This window comes from Plecotus auritus (genome assembly GCF_963455305.1).
Source record: "Plecotus auritus genome assembly, chromosome: 2".
In the NCBI taxonomy this organism is placed as follows: Eukaryota; Metazoa; Chordata; class Mammalia; order Chiroptera; family Vespertilionidae; genus Plecotus; species Plecotus auritus.
Genome location: NC_137771.1, coordinates 207471249 through 207493496, shown reverse-complemented (window position 1 = coordinate 207493496; position 22248 = coordinate 207471249). Strand labels below are relative to the sequence as shown.

The 22248-nt window shown below is 46.1% G+C and overlaps 1 protein-coding gene and 1 pseudogene across 2 annotated transcripts in view; one reads left to right on the top strand and one right to left on the bottom strand.

Annotated features, from left to right (window-relative positions):
• Positions 1-22248, top strand: part of KCNAB1 (potassium voltage-gated channel subfamily A regulatory beta subunit 1) — a 223140-nt gene that overhangs the window by 198404 nt on the left and 2488 nt on the right. Inside the window, exons 11-13 of the mRNA XM_080657831.1 lie at positions 493-587; positions 11472-11592; positions 17319-17407. Coding sequence (XP_080513957.1) covers positions 493-587; positions 11472-11592; positions 17319-17407 — 305 coding nt within the window. The remainder of the gene's footprint in view (positions 1-492; positions 588-11471; positions 11593-17318; positions 17408-22248) is intronic.
• LOC308242953 (transcription factor E2F5-like) lies at positions 8168-8628 on the bottom strand (annotated as a pseudogene). Its single transcript has one exon. The product of its transcript is annotated as a transcription factor E2F5-like (transcript).

Sequence of the window (22248 nt, the reverse complement as noted above, 5' to 3'; positions counted from 1 at the left end):
CCTTCATCCTAAGAAACAGAGGTTCACATGAGCAGGAAAATGCTGGGTAGGGGAAGAAGGATTAAAAAAAAAGTCAACAAAGACAATTGTTATTATTGCTGTCACTCATTGTGTGTTTACCATGCACTAGGAATTGTGCGTCTGGTACGTACCAGGCACTAGACACTGATTGGACGAGCAAAGCACTGAATTTCCGTGCCAGTCAAAGTGTTTGTGTCTGAGTAAAAGGAAGTGTGACATTTGGACAAGAATAAACCACAATTTCAGGCTTGTTTATATGGTCCACTCCCTATGACTGTGCACGTTTAATTGGCTTATAAAAATGAAGTGCAACTTGTAAATGCCTACATTTTAATAGGAAGATGTATGCTGGTGTGAACTCTTTTCATGGGTCCAGCTTTTTCCCATTACTAACCAATCCTGCTTAAACACCCCCACACTTTTGATCCCAGTTCACTACAAGCAGCTTTTCAAGTTGCTTTTCTTCTGCAGGAGTTGGAGCAATGACCTGGTCTCCACTGGCCTGTGGGATCATCTCGGGGAAATACGGAAACGGGGTACCTGAAAGCTCCAGGGCTTCTCTGAAGGTATTTCCCTCCACCTCTAGAAGAGAGTATGGGGATGGGTAAGAGGGATGCAGAGAGGGAGAGAAAACGTGGACTAGAACAGATCTGCAGCAGCCTGTGTCTTCCGGCTCATGCAGAGTATGGCCTTGGCGGGGAGGTGTCCTCTGGCAGGCTCCCCTGAGCCCTGAGCCCAGAGCCTGCCAGAGGTCTCTGCTCTTGGCCAAGCATCAGTCAGCCCTTCAAAATCGGCCGGCACAGAAAATTCTCCTTTTCTGGGGGCAAGGGGAAATGCCCAATGACCTGGTTGGACTCCTCCTGGAGCTCAAATCCCTACAGTTATTTATTCTTGTTAAAAAGGCATTTCATTCCTCTTTTGAAACTGATGAAAGAAAATCCCTTTTCTATATAAGAAGATCTAATTTTACTTTTCTTGACAGAACAAAATTTAAGCCAGTTACTGGTTGTAACTGAGTATGGTTGGAGATTGGTTGACATTTTTTTACTGTGTGGGGGTGGAGGGTCAGGAGGGAGGACTCCGAAAGCAGAAGCATTGCCAAGCCTTTGTCAGTGGGGCTCAAGGCTGATGTTCAGAGGTCAACTCTGGTTGCTAAGTCTTTTAGCTTAAATTATTTTCTGAAGCGTAAAGATATTCGAGATCATTGACATAAAATTATCTCCATTCAAAACATCTAGATGATTAATTTATTGGCGAGTACTCCAAACATTTCTCCTTATTAATAATAACAACATGCCTGTTTGTTTTTTAAACAGAATGTGTAATAACATTAGAATCACAAATTACTCTATAGTATCAGGGGAGAGAGAATATAGGCATTTTCAAAATTCAGACAAGCCAAAGCCTCTTGCTCCATTAGCACAAAGTTAGTGGGAGGTCAGCTTAAGTTAGGCCCAAACCACCACCCCTGTAATCAGTGTGGCTGGGACCACCATGTGCTTCCCTAATCAGAGCCTTCTCAAGGTCTGTCTCTTTCCTTTCTGCCAGTAACAGTAGACCTATTAGCTTGTTTTCTAAAACAATACAATATAAGCATGGTGACATTGTCCTGTTTCTAGTTTTGCATTATCACAAATATAAATATTCTAGAATATTAAATATGGCCGTGCTTCTGTAAATTAAAGATTGTTCTGAGCCAAGTCTGAATAAGTCAGCAAAGAAAAACTAAAAGCATTTTAGTGAAAAGGCAAGAAGAGAGTGAAAAAGGAAGGGAAGCATTGAAAATTGCAATTTTATTGAGCACCTACTATGTGCCAAACACTGGGCTAGGAGTTTTTATTCATGTCCTTTTACCGTCACAAAGATAAATGGATACAGATGACTTTTAGTCAGTTATGGCTAAGCATGTTGCCTTGCATTCTTTCAGAGGCTTTCTGAAAAGCTCAAAATACTTCCACATGAATGTCAGGTATTCGTTCTCAGACTATCCTTATGAGACCTTTTCCAGATGTAGAAACTGAGCACAAAGACGTTAGCTACCAATCCAAGAGCAAAAATTCCTAATAGAGAAAGTTGTTATGAGAACCCAGGTCTCCTGACCCTCGCTTTATCTCCCCCGAAGCCAGTTTTTTAAAGAAGGAAGAAGTAGCTACCCTGTATTTGAATTGTATGGTGGGTTAACCTCCATCATTGTTTGGGAAAAGCTTACAGAGACCTGCAAAAACTTTCACAAATACAGTTACAAAAGGAGAAAAAAAAGAGGGGGCGGGGGAGATACAATATATTTGAAGGTGGCTAAACCCAAAACACAACTCAGAAAAGATTTCTATTTTTGACCTTTATAAAAACAACTCAACATCTACTTTGAAACATCCTTAACAATAAACATTAAGGGCTCTCAACAGGTGAAAGGCAGACAATCATAAAGCAGATGTTTTTAGTTCAGAAGACTGTTGAAGCCTCCTTAAATCATCAGTCTGGGTTTTTCCGGACTGATACATGTGCACTTAGGAAAGCCACTTGAGTACAGTGACTAAAGAAAGAAAAGGAAAAAGAAAAAGAAAGCATCAGGACCATCTTAGGAGTGAATGAGAATGCTAATAGTAAAAAAAAAAAAAAAAAAAAAAAAAGATTAGAGATAGGGAGCTAGGCAAATTGATAAATGAGTTGGTAACTTTCACATACCCCACCCTCCAAAAATAGAATAAATAATGGTGTTTCATATTGGCTGTTGTAAGATATACCAATAAAATAAAAACGCTAATATTCTGTGTCTGTTGTAAATATTGAACTGTGTTTGAGGAATAAATTAACCCTGTATGAAAAATACCTATCTTTTAGATAGTAATAGTAGCCAGGGGGGTTCTGGGAGGCTGCAGTAATCCTAATGGAATCTATCCTCACTCCCCAGAACTTGCCCTTCCTTCTTAATCAACAGTGCCTCCACCCAGCCACCTGGTCATCTTAGTCAGAAACTAAGGCTTTTTCTCAGCTGCTTGCTCTCCTCCCTCACTTTCGTCCAAAGGGGCAGCCACTCCTCTAGTCCACACCTTTGACCTTCTATAGTCCATCTCCCGCACAGCCCTTGTTCAGATTGTTTCATACCTGGTTTGCTGTAGTAACCTGTCTGGATTCTCTGATTTCCCCCCTCTTCTCAACTACCCACCACTATGACCAATTATCTTTCTAAAAAATTAATCTGACCATATGATAACCCTGCTTAAAATCCTTTAAAGACTTTTCAATCATTGCTTATGGGACAAAACCCAAACCCGACAGAAAAGCATTGAAGGAAATCCTCTCGGGATCTAAGTTGGGCTCATTTTTCTATTCTTGCCCCTCCCCAAATCACATTAGTTCATTTTCCACCCAAATGCACCGGACTCTTGCCTCCCAGAAATGCCCTTCCTTTTATCCTGCTGTGAAAGGTCTCGTCATCTGGAAGGACAAAGCTTGGTTGTCTGTCGTCACCTCTGTGAAGTCTGTCCTCACTTTATAAAACTGAGTTATGTGCATCTTCCTCCTTGTTTATTATCCCCTAAACACTTCTTACAGAGGCTTAGAAGTCTCTGGTTGCAAGCAATAGGATGAAATTCAAACTAATTTAATCAAAGAAGGGAAACACATAGACGCTCCTTGGGAAGGAAGAGGGGAGACGGCCTCAGGGGTGACTCCATCCCTAGACTTGCACAGTGTCAGGATTCTCTTCTCTATTTCTCTCTGCATAGGGGTGTCATTTTCTTCCACTGCAAATAGGTCTTCTCCATGTGTCCAGGGGCAGGAAAGCTAGTTATTGCAGGTTTACATCCTTAAAGCCATGTAATCCGAGAGAAAAAGAGATCTTTTATCAGCTTCAGTCAAGAAAAGGTTTGTGAAGCTTGGGTCATGTGCCAACCTGTTAGACCAATGACAGTGGCAAAAAAGATAAGGTGCTGTGATGAGCTCACATCCTCTTCCCTTGTTGGGTATTATCAAGGCAGTACAAACATAGCCCTGAGGAAATCATTGAGGAGGACACCCCAACTACAAAACACTTCTCAACGTACCAATAATTTGTAAATACTTCTAGGAAAGACACTGAAATTTACTTGTGTAACTCATCACAGAGCCTGGCACACAGTAGGTACTCAATACATGCTGGTTGAGTGAATACAATAGAAGGTCAACAAAGTCAGAGCAAGAGACCAGGTGTGTAGCTCTTAAATAGAAAGTTTAAATAGAAGTGAAAAGTGCAACAAAACTTACAGGCAGCTCTTCCCTGTTGTTACCAAAATGCCTTACAGAAAAATCATAAAAATATGGCCCCCTCTGTCAAAGGGAACTAGAAAACATGCAAAGCTAGGTGACTGGGACGGGGGGCGGCGGGGAAAGAGAGACAGTCCAAGTACTATAAGTGTTCACATTAAGAAACAAAGGGTATTGCACATTATGGTCTAATTTCAGAAGGAAATTTTTTAGCTCCAGCATTTTACCTAGAGATTTCAACATCACTAGTAAAGACTTTGCTGCTCTAAACGCAAAGACTTTAATGCTTAAATAGAAATAGTCGATTATCTGGGGTGGTAAATTACTCTGGACAAGGTCCAGAGATGAAATGTGACTGGTTCTGTCCATGGCTCTATGGTTGCTGCCTGAGTTCCAACCGGGAACTGGGGGCTCCATGGGGCCAGTCTCACAGACTGTTCCCACTCCAGTACCATCCTATCTAATAAAGAGGTAATATGCTAATTGACCATCATGCCTTCACAAAGATGGAGGCACCCACAGCCAATAAGGAGGGAATATGCTAATTGACTGCCATGCCCTCAAAGATAGCGGCGCCCACAACCACCAGATGGTGGCGCCCAGTCCCCTCACCCCCGCTGGGGTGGCAGGCATGGTACGGCTGGGCCCGCCCCCAAGCGGGTCCAGCTGCTCCACGTGCCTGCCTCCAGAGTCCCCCAGTCCCCTCAGCCCTCCCGCACCCCAGGGCCAGCCCGATGGCAGCTGCCCAGCTGATGCTTAAGGTGCAGGCAAGCCTCAGATAGCGGCTGCCCAGCCGATGCCCGAGGCACAGACAAGCCTTGGATGGTGGCTGCCCAGCTGCCCAGGGCCACCCAAGGCTCAGGCAACCAGGGGCAGCCAAGGCTTGCGCTGCCGGCAGTGGCAGCAACAGAGGTGTGATGGGGGCGTCACCTTCCCCTGATCGCCGGGTCGCCTCCTGCCCTTGAGGGCTCCTGGACTGTGAGAGGGGGCAGGCTGGGCTGAGGGACCCCCCACTTCAGTGCATGAATTTTTAGGCACCAGGCCTCTATTCTATATCTATATCCATATCTATATCTATATCCATATCCATATCCATATCCATATCTATATATCTATCTATATATCTATATCTATATCTATATCTATATCATCTATCTATCTATCTATCTATCTATCTAAAAAGAGCCAGGGTCCATAACATCCAAAACGACCGAAGGGATGACCGAACGCCAGGCTGCGTGCTCAGCAGGCTTGGGTGGGCGGCGACTGGCAAGCGGGCTGAACTGCTGACCTCTTGGAGAGAGAGAGGCAGGGCTGGTGAGCCTCCCTCTCTCTCTGAGAGGTGAGCAGTTCGGCCCGCTCACCAGCAGCCTGGGGCAGCTGCTGATCAGCCCCGCCTCTCTGATCAGGCCCAGAGATAGGCCTGGAGATGTTGACTGGCATAGAAACAGATCAATCAGAACCAAATTTGGGTGAACTGTGAGGAACCAATGGCTGCCTAGGAGGCTGAGCTTTTGGTGCTGACTGGTATAGAAACTGATCAATCAGAACCTAATCTGGGTGAACTTCGAAGGCAGAACCTAAGGTGGGGCTGAGGAGGGGTTTTAAGGGCAACAACTGTTTGGTGTAAGGTATAAGAAAGCGGTTCAATTTTTTAATGACCAGTTTGGCAGTAGAGTGCATATGGCTGGCTATCAGTCCAGATAGAAGGATTATGTGTTTTTGTCTGCCAAGAGCATCTCCTCCTGCTGAAAAAGGCTTCTCTCTCCTCCTCCCCCATTTAAGCAATCCTATCCTATATAATCTATCTATACTAATAAAAGGGTAATATGCTAATTAGACTGGGCCGACTGGCCATCTTCTGGACGTCCAAGTTTTTTCCAGATAAAGCCATGGTGGTGGGGGCTGAGGCAAAGGCAGTTAGGGGTGATCAGGCTGGCAGGGGAGGGCAGTTGGGGGCGAGATCAGGCCAGCAGGTGAGAGCAGTTAGGGGCAATCAGGCAGGCAGGCAGAGAGGTTAGGGCCAATCAGGCAGGCAGGCAGAAGGGTTATAGGGGCAATCAGGCAGGCAGGCAGAGGCAGTTAGGGGCAATCAGGCAGGCAAGCAGGCAGGTGAGCAGATAGGAGCCAGTGGTCCCGGATTATGGGAGGGATGTCCACAGGGATCGGGCCTAAACTGGCAGTCAGACATCCCCCAAGGGGTCCCCGAATGGAGAGGATGCAGGCTGGGCTGAGAGATGCCCCACTTCCTAACCCCCCCACCCCCCCACCCCCCGCGCATGAATTTCATGCACTGGGCCACTAGTCTATATTAATAAAAGTGTAATATGCTAATTAGACTGGACAGCCAAACGACCTTCCAGATGAAGCCAGAGCTGCGAGGGCTGAGGCAAGCCGCCATGGCTGCAAGGGCCAAGCCCCTTGCACGAATTTCGTGCATCTGGCCTCTAGTTACCTATAAAGTGGAGACACACAGGTAACAGCCATAGCATTGGGAGGCAGCCAAGTAATGGGCTTTAGGAAAACTTTAGAGAATATTGTGACTTATGTAGAAAAGCAATAGCCCACTAATCTGTGGAGAAAAGCTCTTGCAGTGGTTCCTTTGGCAAATATCTCCTGAGTGTCTATTCTGTATCCAGCTCTGTGCTGAGTGCTGAGGATGCAAGGATGAATGGGACAGCTGCGACCTTCAGAGTAACTTGAGGACTTATTCAAGAGATAGACATGTGAAGGGGCAAATTATGAAAGAAGTGGAATCTACAAGCACTGTGAACTCAGGAAGAACTGCTAGCAAAGTTCTACTGTGTGAAGGTGGGATGCTCAATCTGAAGAGTTGAAGAGATCTAGTTGTACCTGTAGGGCCCTGGTTCTCAGATTCCTCTCTCTCTGCCATATTGGCTGAGCCCCTCCTCTGTGCCAACCAGTGTCAGGACGGGAGACATTGAGATGAACAAGAAGCCATCCCTGCCTTTCTCTTAATTAGAACAAAATGTCAACATGTAATCAAATCACTGCAGCAATGGGGAAAAATTGGAAGAGAAAACTTCATCTTTGGATTCGTAGATTATTACCCACAGTCAACAATCTAGCTTATTATTGTGCACAACCACACCCACCACTAATCTTCTTACCTAAAACACTGGTTTATTTCCATAATTAACTAATAATTAAGTCTCATCTCCTCCCTATGTTAAGATTTTCCCACTTAGAACGCAGATAAAGCTCTTTATTTCCAAAACACTTTCGTTTCCTTTGGTATGAGAAAAGCAATATAAATCCTATGCATCTACTTTTTTTTTTTTTTTTTTTTGCTTTATACAACTTTATTTTTAAAAATCTTGTTAATGTACAGGCATTGACACATTTTTAAAAACAAACTACATAAACAGCCCTCTCCTCTAATCTAGGAAAGTGGAATGTCAGGAGTCAGCAAGCGTGGTGAACTTAAAGTGCTAGAACGAAGGCACTTCATAAACTCTTCACGGGAAGTGACCGTAGCCTCTCGGACACCTTCACTTCATACGTGGCAGTGATTGTCTGTCAGGATTGGAGCACAGAAATACGACAGCTTCGTGGCAGTAAAAGTGGAACACAAATAAGTGATGAGCCCTTAGCCATTTTGGTTTTTGAAGACCTTTAACCTACTTTTAACTTCCCTCTCATATGAGTAAAAACAGGAGTTAGAATTGGAAGGGAAGTTGAAGTCCCAGAATGCACTCACTCCAGGGGCTTCGGAGCCCTTTGTTTTCACAATAGACGTTTTGTGAAGTCAGAGAGCAAGAATTAGGGAAGAAGATGTCAGAATCAGCGACCTAAACAGTTCATTATAAATGCTCAGGTTTTTAGCAAGTCTACAAGGTTTCTGTTAGAGGTAGAAAACTGTCCCAGGTTTCCAAGGAGTCTAATAATTTAGTATCTGGACATCAAACAGGTCACACACTCCGTCACTGTCATCTCAATTAAAGTTGATGTCGTCCGCGGGGGTCGGGGAGAGCCACAGGAGAGGAAACATCAGAAGACATCAGCTCATCAATGATTTCTCCAGTAATAGATCCTGAAGCCGAGGGCTGAGGGGGGGGTGGGGTGGGGGGGGGGCATGAGGTCGTCCCTTGGGGGAACAAGAAAAACCACAGGCTGAGACGAACTGGACTCTTTATTTATAAGCAGCATGTGGATGGGGCCCGAGTGACTCTTTAGGTTGACCTGGTCCTTCTTCTGTCCATTCTGACCCATCTCTGAGAGAGAGACCTCCAGCTGCGTACCAGCAGGTGCCTGGATGGCCAACAGTGTGTCACCATGGAAGCAATTGCGGATGTCCTCGTGTGTCACATAGGAAAACCTGCTGTTGATGGCATCATCCATCACATTTCCGATGCTCTGCTGCAGCCAGGACTTCTGCTGATCCAGTTCCCTTTCCTTCAGGTCCAGGTCCTCGACCTTGGCTCTGAGGTCTCGCTGTCTCTCCAGGACCTCCTTAGTGTTGCAGCCAGCGCCCACACCACTCTACTGGATGCTGTTTTTGGACTTTTTCTCAATCAGGTCCATGCCTTCCAAGACGTTGGTGATAATCATAAACTCTTCTTCTCTGCCTCACAGCCAAAGTATCTGCAGCCGCCTTGAGGTCCAGCACGCCATCCTGCGCCGGCTGCAGCAGCGACACGAACTTGGCCGTGAGCAGCCCCAGGCTCTTTTTGAGCCGGCTGCTCCTGCTCGCCGGCCCCAAGCTGCAAGGTGGCACTGGGGAAGCAGGAGGCGCCCACTGACCCTGGGCCTGGCCCTGCCGACACCGAGTTTAAATGCCTATGCATCTACTTTTTAAAAAAATTTAACCTGCTTGTTTTCCAATGATTAAGACAAGAGTATAGCTGAGGGTGGAGAGAGAGACTCGATAAATGAGTATTTGATATTTGTTACTTTTAGAAGTCTGCTTCTCACCATGGTGTGTATGCCCATATACTCATGTAGTGTATAACTTGTAACCAAACCTAGGAGTCAAGATGCATTGCACATATGATCTGAAAAATGGATTTCCATAGATTGATAAATAAACCATTCTTTGTGTGTAGGATATATTGAAACCTCAGGAACTCTCTTAGTTATAATAAAGAGTAATTGTTTTAAAAAAAAAATTTGGCCATTGGTCTTCAACCTTCCCTAAATGTGAATAATATTTGGGGATATCTACTGGTCCCCTGAAAGATGTTATGGAAGTGAGGAATGGTGATGTTTTCCAGTGAGGACAGCAAAAGCAAGCTGTGCTCTCTGATGTACCCAGCACGCTGCTCAGGGAAGGCTGCTGGGCTCCAGGCGCATGTTCATTGTCGTAACTGTCCACGTCACCACCACCAGCACCAGCTGTGGTCGCCAGGCCACCCTTCCTCCTGGAAGAAGCTGAGGTTTCCCAGAGCTGAGGCTGCAAAAACTCTTGGCCATCTCCCCGAGCGAAGTCTCAAGTGAGGAGCCAGATCATACGCCTTAGAGATGTAGGAGGCAAACAGAATAGGAGATGGCTTGCCCTTTCTCTCTTTCACATCTGCAAAATCATTCCCCAAAGTCATAACTTTCATTCTAATGAAAAGCATAATGTGGTTACTCTTTTCTTTGGAAATACTGTCTCAGAATGATACAAAAAAAAAAAAATACTTAAAAAACAAATGCCAGCTGCCCATGGAAATCATGTGGGTGGAGTGTCTGTGACAATTGCAGAGCTTCCTGCTGCTGCCTTTGGGAAGGCAACGGTCTGTGGTGGCAACTGTGTCACAAATAACACGCGATGGTGAAAGTCCACATAGCCAGCCAGTAGGATGGTTTTTATTATTTTCACTAAAACAGACTAACAGACTCTTACAAATATTCTTTTCCTTCGGGTGTTGCAATGTAGCAGTTTTGTACAGAAGAGTCTATTGTTCCCTGTGTCATAGTAAGCAGAACCCTCTGGGAAGTAGGCCATTGAGAAGTTCCGAAGGATTTTTCTCCTTATATAGGAAACTAGAGGCCCAGTGCATGAAATTCATGCACAGGTAGGGTCCCTAGGCCTGGCCAATGATCAGGGACGATTGGGGCCTTCTTGCTGCTGGCCAGGGCCTTCCTTCTGGCTGCTGGCCAGGGCCTTCCTTCGTTCTGCATCATCCCCTGGTGGTCAGCACACATCATAGCGAGTGATTGAACTCCCGGTCTCCTGGTCGAATTCCCAAGGGGACACTTTGCATATTAGCCTTTTATATATATAGATTAGGCTCGCTTTATAATCTACAGATCAGAGTCAGTCACATCTCATAGGTTTTACAGAGCAGTTTCCCATTTTGAGTTTCCTTACCGTTCTAAGTTTCATTACAGAAAAGATACTAGACATTTGGGAAGTATTTATCCACTTGACAATTTTCTAAATGTGCTTGCTTCCTGTCAGTTATACCATGTCTACTTCTGGGAAGGAGCGAGCAAGTGAACAATAGAGCCCCATTATAAGAACACAAAACTGGGAGTAAATAAAAAGCAAGAGGAAGAAAGGTAGTTATTACAAGAATGTAAGCTAATGGCTTTCTTTGAGCAGAAAGCTTGGCGACCAGCTTTCTTGACAAAAAGGAAGCATAATAGACATTGGTGAAATGTAAATGCTTTTTTTTTTCTTTTGCTGCATTATAAAATTGGGCTACCTCAATAAGAAACATCATTTCTCCCACTTAGCAAGTTGGATGTCATTGATTAGGTCAAGATTTTAACAACTTTTGTACATGTTGATGGATTTCAGTGGTGACTTAGTCAAAAGTAATCTGTTTTGGCCAGCCGGTATGGCTCAGTGGTTGATCATTGACCCATGAACCAAGAGGTCCCCAGTTGATTCCCTGTTGGACACATGCCCAGGTTTCAGCTCAATTCCCAGTAGAGGGCACGCAGGAGGCAGCCAATTGATGTTTCTCTCTCATCGATGCTTCTATCTCTCTATCCACTCCCTTCCTCTCTCTCTGAAATCCATGAAAACATATATTTTTTTAAGTAATCTGTTTTAAACCAATAAATAAGGAGTGAGACCATGAGGAACATTTCTTTGCAAGAACTCGTAAGCATCCTGTCATCACAAAACATAAAGTTCAGCGTGAAGGAGATGCAGGAATTCATGATGAGGTTCTTATATTTCACTGAATTAGCAATCTTTGACATCAAACCCTTGCCGGACATTGCCATTTAAATGTTCTTTTTATTCCTAGAGCTACCAGTGGTTGAAGGAAAGGATTGTGAGTGAAGAAGGGAGAAAACAGCAGAACAAGTTAAAAGACCTCTCTCCAATTGCTGAGCGGCTGGGCTGCACTCTCCCTCAGCTCGCTGTCGGTAAGACAATTACTGGGGAGGGGCCCTGCCAGAGCCCAGAAAATACCGTTTTCTCTGCTTGATCCACATCCCTATGGTGACAAAATATCTATTGTAGGGCAGACTGATGTCAGGAACATAAATTCCTGGTTAGCACTATCTAAAATGAGGTTTTCAGAGTACCCCAGGATTTTCTACGTGCTAAAAACTGTTCTTCCTTTTCCTCTCCCTCATAACCCAGTTCAAATGAGAACAGGTGAGTGAACACGTATACATCCTCAGTGCCGGGTGAGAGCCCCCTGAGCTGTGCAGGGACATCCATTTCTTCTGGCTCACTTTGCAGTCCCTGTCAAAGCTTAGGCGAGGCGGGTGAGAGGCTGAGAAAGGGCTGCCACAGAGCCCAAGGCCACTGCCACATGGAGAGCCCACCCTAGGGCAGCAGCTTCCCCCTGAGGGTCCAGGAAAAACTGCTCTTCTAAACTGTGTAGTGGGTGAAAGGTCATGGTCACTGCTAACAACTGAAAACCACACCCACCAGCCACGTCCAATAGAATTTCAATATGAACCACACACTTAAATTTTCAATATTCTAGTGGCCAAGTTCAAAAAGGAAAAAGGAGACAAGTGAATTAATTATACTAAAGGCTTTTCTTTAACCCAATATAGACAACATATGACCATTTTAACATGTAATAAATATAAAAGTTATTGAGATCTTTTACACATTTTTCATACTAAGTCTTCAAAAATCCAAACTGTATTTTGCACCTACAGGACATCTCAATCAGGCTAACCACCTCTCATGTGTTCAACAGGCCCATGTGGCTGGGTGTTGGACAAAAAAGCATTTAGACGTCCCGTTCCCTTGCTGGGGATATTTGCCAGGTTCTGTGATAAGCACTTGCTGCCACTGTCTTTTCTCCTTAATGGTAGAAACAATCCTATGAAGTACATGCTATTACCAGCCCTATCTCACAGGCGTTAATGGAGCATTTGCTATTATCTCCACTTTACAAATGAAGAAACTGAAGATAAAAGAATTCATGTGGTAGCTGTTATTACCAAATTCAGAGTTCACCACTTGGGGTGCTCTATTCAAGAATGAGACATGTTGTCACAAGATAGTTTTATTTACTTGCAGCAAGTAAAGGAGACAGGATTCATATCCAAAGCTCTGTCTCCCCGAAGGGAGGCTTAGCCATTGCTTATATACACCAGTTGGTCAATCATATTGATTGCAGTTGGCTACACTTTTTGGGGTGGGGTCCTATCAAACTCATCCTGTTTACAGCTGGTCTGCAAGAATAGCATTTAGTAAGAATGGCCCAGACCTTTGAGGCCCTTGTCCCATCTACCATTGTGGGAAAAGAATAAAATAGGTGTATAATCTAGAAAAAAAAATCCAAAGGATTAAGAAATAGCAGGAATTGGGACAAATCAGATACAATGACCCAATGAGATAAAAAGCTCCAGATAAATTCTAGGCAAATAAAATAATGTGATAGAATGTTTGTTAGAAGGTTGACCCTTCTGAGGTTGGAAGGCAGGAAAATGGCAGTTGCAGTTAACAGTCATAGAAAGATGAAAATGGAAGGTGGTCTGGGGGGGGCGGGATGAATACCCTTTACCTAAGTATAAGTAAGACTGTTGCTTTAATCTTTTCAAACTACAACAACAAAACAAAGAATATATTTAATGGGATCAGTTAGCACCCCGGCAGCTTTAATGGACATAGTAAAAAGTATTAGCTATTTGATCATCAGCAAGTTATTTAACCTGCTATCAATTTTCTCATTGTAAAATGGGCATAAAATACATATCTTACAAACTACTTGAGTAAAGGATAATTACATATGCAAAGCAAAGAGTAAGTACTCTTTGTAGTAGTAGTAGTAGTGATGATGATGATGATAATTTATTTTTTTGCAAAGAATTAGACACCCTGGACCTGGAACTATCTACCCTCAGCCATGGCCTATGGGCAAACTAACAGGCACAAAGAAACACCCATTCTTGAAACAGTCATAAATGTGGTTTTTAGGTAGTAATAATGTGAAAATAAATATTAAATTTAGCTCTGAAAGAGATGGAACATTGTCTTTCTCAAGAGATTTTTACAAGATTTAGACTTTCACTGGATGTTAGATGCACACCAAAAATCCTCTACAGAGTCTAAATTTTAATTAAAACATGCTTTGATTTTCCTTTTCCTCCCTCTCTGTGCCCCCAGCTATCTTGCCTGTCCTTTTTTTTTTTTTTTTTTCATTCTTTATAAGCAGTAGTTTTGTTTTTAACCACAGAACTCTCAAACCGAGAGAGGAATTATTTCCAGGCATATTACCTTTCATCTGCTAGAAGGGTGTGGGGAGGGGAAATCCTCGAGCAGGAAACAAACTACTTGAACCCAACTGTGGGCGCTGCCATGTCATTTGCCTGCACAAGAGCTGCACTCACAGCTTGCTGGTAAAGAGGCACTAGGATTGCCTGCTCGGGGGCATTTGCTTAGATGCTAAATCATTAGCATCATCTGCATGTGTTACCTCTGCTGCTAGGCAGTCCTGCCCAGTGGGCTCTCCTGCACCCTGCTCCCCGGAGTGGAGAGTTGGCGGTTGCTGACACCAAGTAGTTTATGGGCAATGATTTTCCCTGGCCCTGCTTTGCCCTCAGACCTTTCAAAAAGAGTTAAAAGTGCAAAGCAGGAAATAATACTGCCAAAAAAAGAAAAAAGAAAAAAAAAGAAAGAAAAAATAAGCCCTGAATCACTTGGCTTGTTGCCTTTATAGAACATTATTTTGCCCATGTGGTAAGATTTAGCGATTGCCTTAAAAGGCCTGAGCATGGTAACGGCTTAAGATTATTAGTTGACAGCAGGCCTGAGCAAAAGGGGTAGAAGAGGTGCTTGGATCTTCTTCCACCCATCAATCATTCATGTCTGTTTATTCAACAGACATTTATGAAGCACCTACTATGTGAAGGTCCTGGGCTGAATGCTGAGCATCCAACCACAAATAAAACACATTTCACAGACTGATGGGCAAGTCAGAAAATAAACAGCTCACATTAATACAGTGTTGTAAAATAACTGGGAAGGGCCCAGGGGTTTAAGTAAAGTAGAGGCTCCCAACTGAACCTTGGACTCAGGGAAGAACTCCGAGAGAAGGTAGTTCCCATGAGGAATCTCAAGTGGAGTAGATATCCGTGAGGCAAAGGGAGGGAGGAGGCAAAGGGACACTCCAGGCCAAGAAGCATTTGGAGCCAAGGGGATGGAGAGGACTTACAAACGGCTCTGTGCTCCTGAAGCACAAAGTTCAAGGCAGGGAATGAGGGGACATGAGCTGGAGCTGGACTAGAAAGCAAGGTTTGCCAGGTGAGAAATGAGAATTCATCGTGTAGGACAAGGATCACATCAGGCAAGAACATTTAGCCAGGCAAGTGACATGGTCAGATCTGTATCTGGAGAAACTGTGCCAAATGAGTGGGGAAAGGGATGGAGGTGGGGGTTAGGGGGCAATCCAAGCAAGAGGAGCAAAAGGCCCTTGCAGAAGATGGTGAGGGCCTGAGGACAGCAGACAGCTGGACCAGAGCAGTGATTCTCCGCTGCGGTCCCTGCATCCACACAGTGTGATGCTGTTCAGCGAGGAAAAGAAAGGATACACTGAGAGCATGCTGTGACACGGATGAACCTCCCAAACCTGCTAAGTGAGAGAATCAGACACAAGCCCGTATTGCGTAATTCTGTTTAGATGAAATGTTCAGAAACAATAAATCTGCAGGGTGCAAAGTAGATTAGTGGTTTCCTAGGGTTGGCCATAGGAATGGGATTAATTTCGTAAATGGGCATGAAGGAGCTTATTGGGGTCATGGAAATCTTCTAAAACGGGATCTCAAATGGTGATGGTTGCACACTTGATACATTTACCAAAAATTATTTAATTGTACACAAAATAGGTAAAATTTTTGGAGTGTAGAAATCACCCCAATAAAGTTTAAAATAAAGATAACATGGTCTCTGGATCAGCATCACATGGGAGCTTGTCAGAAATGCAGATTCTAAAAAAAAAAAAAAGAAAAAAAGAAAAAAGAAAAATGCAGACCCTCACGCCCACCCAGACCTTCTGAGTTAGAAACACCCAATAACTGGCGTTCCACAAGCCCTAGGTGGTTCTGCTGCACACTAAACTTTGAGAACCACTGGATTAGAGAAATGTTTAAACTGCAACTAGACGTGGCAATTAAAGGGGAATGTGAGATCAGAAAAGGACAGTCCCTAAGTATAAGTCCCAGCTTCTTAGATTGGGAGCTAAGTTGCTGATGATGCCACCCAGTGAGATTGGGAACACAGGAGAGACAGGCTTGGTAAGTAGCAAGCAGTTTGCAGTGCCTAAGGGACACCTAGCAGGGATGTCCAGCAGACACTGCATCTGTGGGCCTATACAATCATCTAGTTCCAGGCAGCTACAAACTCAGAAGTCTACTATAACCGCACGGAGGCTCCTGGGGACCTTGGCTTCTGACATGGCAAGAAGGGGACCAGAGATGAAGAAGGGGGATCAGGGAGCTTAAAATGCCCTTTTAGTGCGGCTGGTGTGGCTTAGTGGTTGAGCGTCGACCTATGAACCAGGAGGTCATGATTTGGTTCTTGGTCAGGGCACATGCCCAGGTTGTGGCCTCGATCCCCAGTGTGGGGTGGGCGGGAGGTGGCCAATCAAGGGTTCTCTCTCATCATTGCTGTTTTTTCTCTCTCCCCCTCTCCCTTCCTCTCTAAAATCAAAAAATATATAATTTTTAAAATATTGCCTTTCATAAATTTAAAGGGAGAAGGATGGGGCAGTAGCTAGGCAAGTATGAAGGGTTGGAGGAAGTTTATTTTAGAATGGGAGAAATTTGAGCACATTTTTCTGAGAGAAAAGAAGATAGTATGAAATAAGAAATCCAGGAGAAAGAGAGAGGGAGAGGGAGAGGGAGAGGAAGGGGGAGAGAGAGAGAGAATGAATGAATGAGAATGAATGAAGTCCAAGAAAGGGCAAAAAGAGACGGATCCAGGGCAGAGTCTGGCTTCAGAGTTATTAAGAACAGCACATGGCATCCTCTGAACTGGAGGATGTGGATGTGTACTGTGTCCAAGGGAGAGTGGGGAATTAAGGAATATCCCACCTGATGGACTTAATTTTTTCCATAAAGCCAGAGGCCAGGTCATCTGCTGAGAGCAACAGACAGGGGTTGAGAAGGTTTAAGGGTAGAGGTAGCCAGAGAGGTAGAGGAAGGAGAGGAGCGAGGGATTTGGGGGTCGGTGAGATAATGAACACAGGATGAACATCGTGTTAGGAAGAAAGGTTGCAGAGAGGGTTGACAGTAGGTGGAAATAAAGGAACCAGACACTCAAAAGTCTACAAGGACTCCAGTCACAGAGGGAAAAGAGAGCCTGAAAAGGTGGGAAGGCAGGAGGCTGTGGGCCAATGTGGAAACAGGAATCCAGACATTGGCCAGTGAGCAGGGCCAGGTATTTTCAGGAACAAGAGTGTGTAGCTGGGTGAGTAGCTGGATTGGGCGCCCCAGAAGTTAGGGCAAAGCTCATGTACCAAATCCTCTCCACGGCCGGGGTGCTGCTGACGATTGTAATCCTGAAGCAAGAGCACTATCCTCCCCACAAAAGTTAGTCCGTTTTGGTGCAGCAATGGTGGCTGCAGGGGGTGTGTACAAGGTCATCAGAAGGGCTTTGATGTCCTGACCGTGTTCTCTCTTCCCAGCATGGTGCCTGAGGAACGAGGGTGTGAGTTCCGTACTCCTGGGGTCATCCACTCCCGAACAGCTCATTGAGAACCTTGGTGCCATTCAGGCAAGTGCCACAGCCCTTTCCGACAAACTCCGGGGTTTTCATGGTGTCAGTGAGTATGTCTCCAGGCAGTGTCCCATCTCTCCCACCTCTGTCCTTCATGTCACCGCTTCCCAGTTGCATGGAAGTCCCTAACAGGCTACTTATTCCTAGATTGAGGGGGATGGGGGACACACACAAAGGTACAAGGGGTAAGAGAACTGTTATAGACATGAATCCAGGAGTGTCCTCTTCTGTTAGCAGGCAATGTTCTCAGACCTCATTTCTCAGGGTGGTTGGTTTCTGTGAGACAAGCAAGGCATTCCAAGATCCAAGCCGTGTGACACCTGGGTTCCCAGGCCTGGCCATAAAAGCAGCCTAATAACCTGCTTGAAATGTAGTAGCCCCAGGACATGTCCTCATTTGTTCTTCCTGCACATTTATTGCCAACCTAGTGTGCCAAGCCCTCGCAGCGGCCTGTATTCCCGCTCCCAACTCGGCCAACACTATTTGTGATGATGTAGTGTAATCGCTGGTCCTCCCTACTAGACTGTAAACTCCTGAGGTCAGGGACCTGTCTGCGCCTTTCTTGCTTTTCATGGATTTCCGGTTCCTAGTAACACTCCCAAGAAACACCTGTTGAGCGAATGTTCACCACCTTTCAAAAGAAACAGGATCAGCATTCTAGTCTGGACTTCCAGGATCACACCTCCCTGGCAGCAAATGCAGGGGTGCCCATCCCCCCTCCCTCCCCAGTTGGATTGCCTGAGGCCCGAGGCACTGGATGGAGCCTGAGGGTGTACTCTGGGGAGCCTGCTGGGGCAGTAGGAGGGGGTGGGAGAGGTGTTCCTGGGAGTTCTCTCTGAGGAGAGGGGTGGGGCTTAGTGGCTGGTGGGACCATCCTCCTCCCCCAAAGGGCACATCTCAGTCCGTGGCCTCCTCCCCTCTCAGCCCTGCTGAGGCCCCAGGAAGGAGCCTGCCCATGACTCGCCATGGCCACCATCTGCCAAACAGGTGTCTTCCTCTTGCTCACTGGGGAACAGAACTATCACAGCTTCTTCCCCATCCACCAGTCCCTGAAGCAAGTACTTATCGTACTGTCACCTCTCCCAGAAGAAACAGGTGGAGGTGGGGACCAACCTGATTAAACGTAAAATGTTAAAAAAAAACAACAAAAACAAACAAACAAACAAAAAAAAACACTTTCGAAAAGCCCAGAATACGTTGGGGATAAAGGGTGTGGACTTCCTTCCCCACCGGCACCTTTCTTAGGGCTGTGCAGCCTTGTCATCATCCCGCCTCTGCTTCCCAGAACCCTCTGAGCCCCACAACTCCTCCCAGATTCTGGGGGTTCTCCATCATTGCATGGGGAAGCCCTCCTCTTGTGAAAGCCGCCCTACCGTCTCTTCTTTACACTTGTGCTAGGGCTGGGCGGAAATAAAGGCCACACAGCGATGAGGAAATAAGGGACAGTCTGTACAGAGAGAACTGGAATTCCGTCCAGTGATTTCAATTCCACTAATAGGTACTGAGCACCACGCCCGGCCGAGTCCTGAGCGAAGAACAGGACCCTGTCCTTCGGGGCCCAGGGGCTGGCTGAGCGTGAACAAGAAAATCTATCCCTTATTCATTCAGCAGACCTCGGGGAGCCTGCATGGCCAGGCAGGCACTGATACTGCCCAGCTTTTAGGGAGCTTACATTCTAGTGGGAGAGGCACATAACAAAAGTGTAATTGCAACTGTGAGGAGGGCTAGTGAGTGAGGAGGGTGTGGTAATAGAGACTACTTGAGAAGTGGGTGGACCTGCTTTAGCTACTGTCCTTGCCAAGGCCCTCTGGGTTCCGTGCGTTCTGAAGCCTGGAAGATGAAGACACAGCATGTGAAAACCCAGGAAGGAGCATTCCAGACAGGGAGGAGCATTCCAGACAGGGAGGAACATTCCAGACACAGGGAGGAGCCTCCAGACACAGGGAGGAGCAGTGTACAGGCCCCGAGGAACTGCCAACCTGGGCCGTGTGGCCAACATGCAGTGAGCAGAAGGACAGAGGGTGCACTGAAGTGGCGAGTCAGGCAGAGGTCCGATCACAGGACACTGGAGTGTTGTTCTAAATGGAATGGGTCATCTGGAGGGTTTTAAGAGGAGGGACATGCTGTTATTTGAGTGTTTAAAGACTGCGCTGCTGCTGTGTGGGCAGTAACATGAAGAAAGGGCAGTTGTCCAGGTAGACAGGTGATGGGGCCTGGACTAGCTAGGATGGTGGCCATGGAGGTAACGTGGATGGATTCTATAGGATTTGGAAATAGAGACAGCACTATTTCCAGAAGAGAGAGGGCCCCGAGGATTCCTGTAATGCTACCACATTGTAAACACTGCCACCAAGGGGAGTCAGCATGCCTGGGATGGTAGAGACACCATGGCTAGGCTGCGGGAGTACTCCAGGTGGCTGAGGGTGCATTTCAGAAGAAAACAGTCATCTTCCCAAAGCACCTCCTCCCCAGCAAGGCTCTGGATGGTAGCAAGATGGATCACCCATGCTCAAAGGGTAAGGGAAAAGGGAGGCTACCCAAGCAGGGAGGCTGCCCCTTTAGGTCCACCATCCCCCCTTACTACTCCCGCCAGCCCAGCAGCTAAGAATTTGCCCCAGGTGAGCTGTGATTGGACCCCTCCATGGAGTGGGAAGTAAGCTGGGTGGCTGGGGGTTCCCAGAAGTGGAGGGATTGGGTGCCGGACAGAAAGCTGTAGTGCAAGCAGTTGTAAGGCAAGGAAATTTCTAGTGGGCCCAGCAAGGCAGCTGCTCCAAGGGATAAGATGTACATACTGTTAAATTGTGCATAAACTAGAGGGCACATATAAATCAGAGCCTCAACAGATGGGAGACTGGAGAGGAGAAACCACAGCTGCAGGCAGCCACCATCTTCTGCACAGGCCCCCATCCCCCCCAATTCTACCTAAAAAGTGGAGGTGCCTCTCCCTCTCCACCGCACCAGCCTTAAAGCCCTTGAGGCCCGTCACCTAATCCGAGCAGTTCAGGCTCCGCAGCGGCCCTTCACATCCAGGGCTCATCTTTCCCGGAATCCAAATCTCCAGCCACATGAGCCACTGGGATCCCCAGAAGTAACACTGGTCCTCTGCCTGCCAGTGTCCACCACCCACCAGCTCAAAACCCCTAGGTCTCACTCAACAGTGACCCAACCCTGGGAGGAATTCCCTAATACCCCACCAGGCCCAGCAACACTAACCAGACCATCCCTCACCCACCAATTATCCCAGTCAATATAACACCAAGGTTGCAAATTGGTAGGCTGTGGGATGTTTGTGTAATTGTAGATGGAAATGTTTTAAAATAGCTGTCAACATTTTTAAAAACTGGGCAGTTTCACATAAAACTCTGGATTTATGGTTCCTCTTGAAAATTTAGACCTTGCAACACAACATATATATTTTTTCAAGTTTTATTCAAGTACTTTTATGGTTTTGGGGTTTTAAATCTCTTATCTGAAACTTATTTTGGTGTAATGAATGAAGCATTTTTTTCCTTACATGGCTAACCCACTATATTTTAGCACAAAACTTCCAACAAACGCAGCTTCTAGATTTGGGTATCATTGTTGCAATCTCACTTTAAAGAACACTTTAGTTTAGATCAGGGGTCCTCAAACTACGGCCCGCGGGCCACATGCAGCCCGCCGAGGACATTTATCCAGCCCGCCGGGTGCGCTGCCTGTCCTGCTTAGCAGCCGACTTGTCCCGGGCCCGCAGTGTGCATAGGAATTTGTTCATAGTTTTTTTTTTAAACTATAGTCCGGCCCTCCAACGGTCTGAGGGACAGTGAACTGGCCCCCTGTTTAAAAAGTTTGAGGACCCCTGGTTTAGATCCTCTGAGATGCCAGAACTGGTGGGAAATCAATCTCTGAGAGAAAAACATTAACAAGAACCAGTTTCCCAGGCTGAGTAGCTCTGCTCTTCTGCCAGACCCTACGGGTCCTGAGGAAGCTTTTGAGTGAAGACAAGGTCACCCTGGCCAACAGGCTTGCAGCCGAGGAAGGGCGAGGCTGAACCCTCAGAACTGGCTGTCACAATTGTATTTCATCAGTCTGCACACAGGGTCAGGCTATTCCTGTGAAAAAGTCTGCCTTTGTCCCTGGTCTTGTGGTGTAATGTGTGCCCTTGGCCCACTTCTCACAATGAATGCTGGCCCTGGATGACGTCATCCTTTCCCTGGCTTTAATTAGCATATCCATGGAGATGACTCACAAATCCTCAACTCCAGTCCCTCTACCCACAAGCAAGCTCCACGGCTGCCCTTCCGCTGCCTACAAATCATTTCCACATGGGTCTCCCACAGGCACCCTGAACTGAACACATCCTACTCCAAACGTCTCCTCCCGGGAACACCAATCTCAGTAACCCACATGTTTCTAGTCATGCAGTCCAGAAACCACCACCATCCTCCAAAATGCCCCAGATCCACCAAGGTACATGCACTTGACCGGAATTGAACCTGGGACCCTTTTCTCCTCCACTGCCCCTGTCCGAGTTAAGGCTCTTAACTGCCCAGGACAATAAATTTCTAACATCTATGTCCCCTTTCAATCTCCTCCAACTCATCCTTCAAACTACCACTAGGTGTCTCTTAGGTTCACTCCCAGCTGACAAGTCCTGAGAGGTTCCCCAATATCTACTGAATAAAGTCCCCCCCGCAACAAAAAAGATATGCAAGGCCTTCTGCCCCCTTTACCCCAATGTCTGTTTCTCCTGTTTCTACCATCCCCATACCTCCACCACTCACTCACACTCGTATCACTCCGTTTCTCGGACTTCTCACTTTTTCATGCTATGCCATCCACCCAGGATGCCTGCTAAC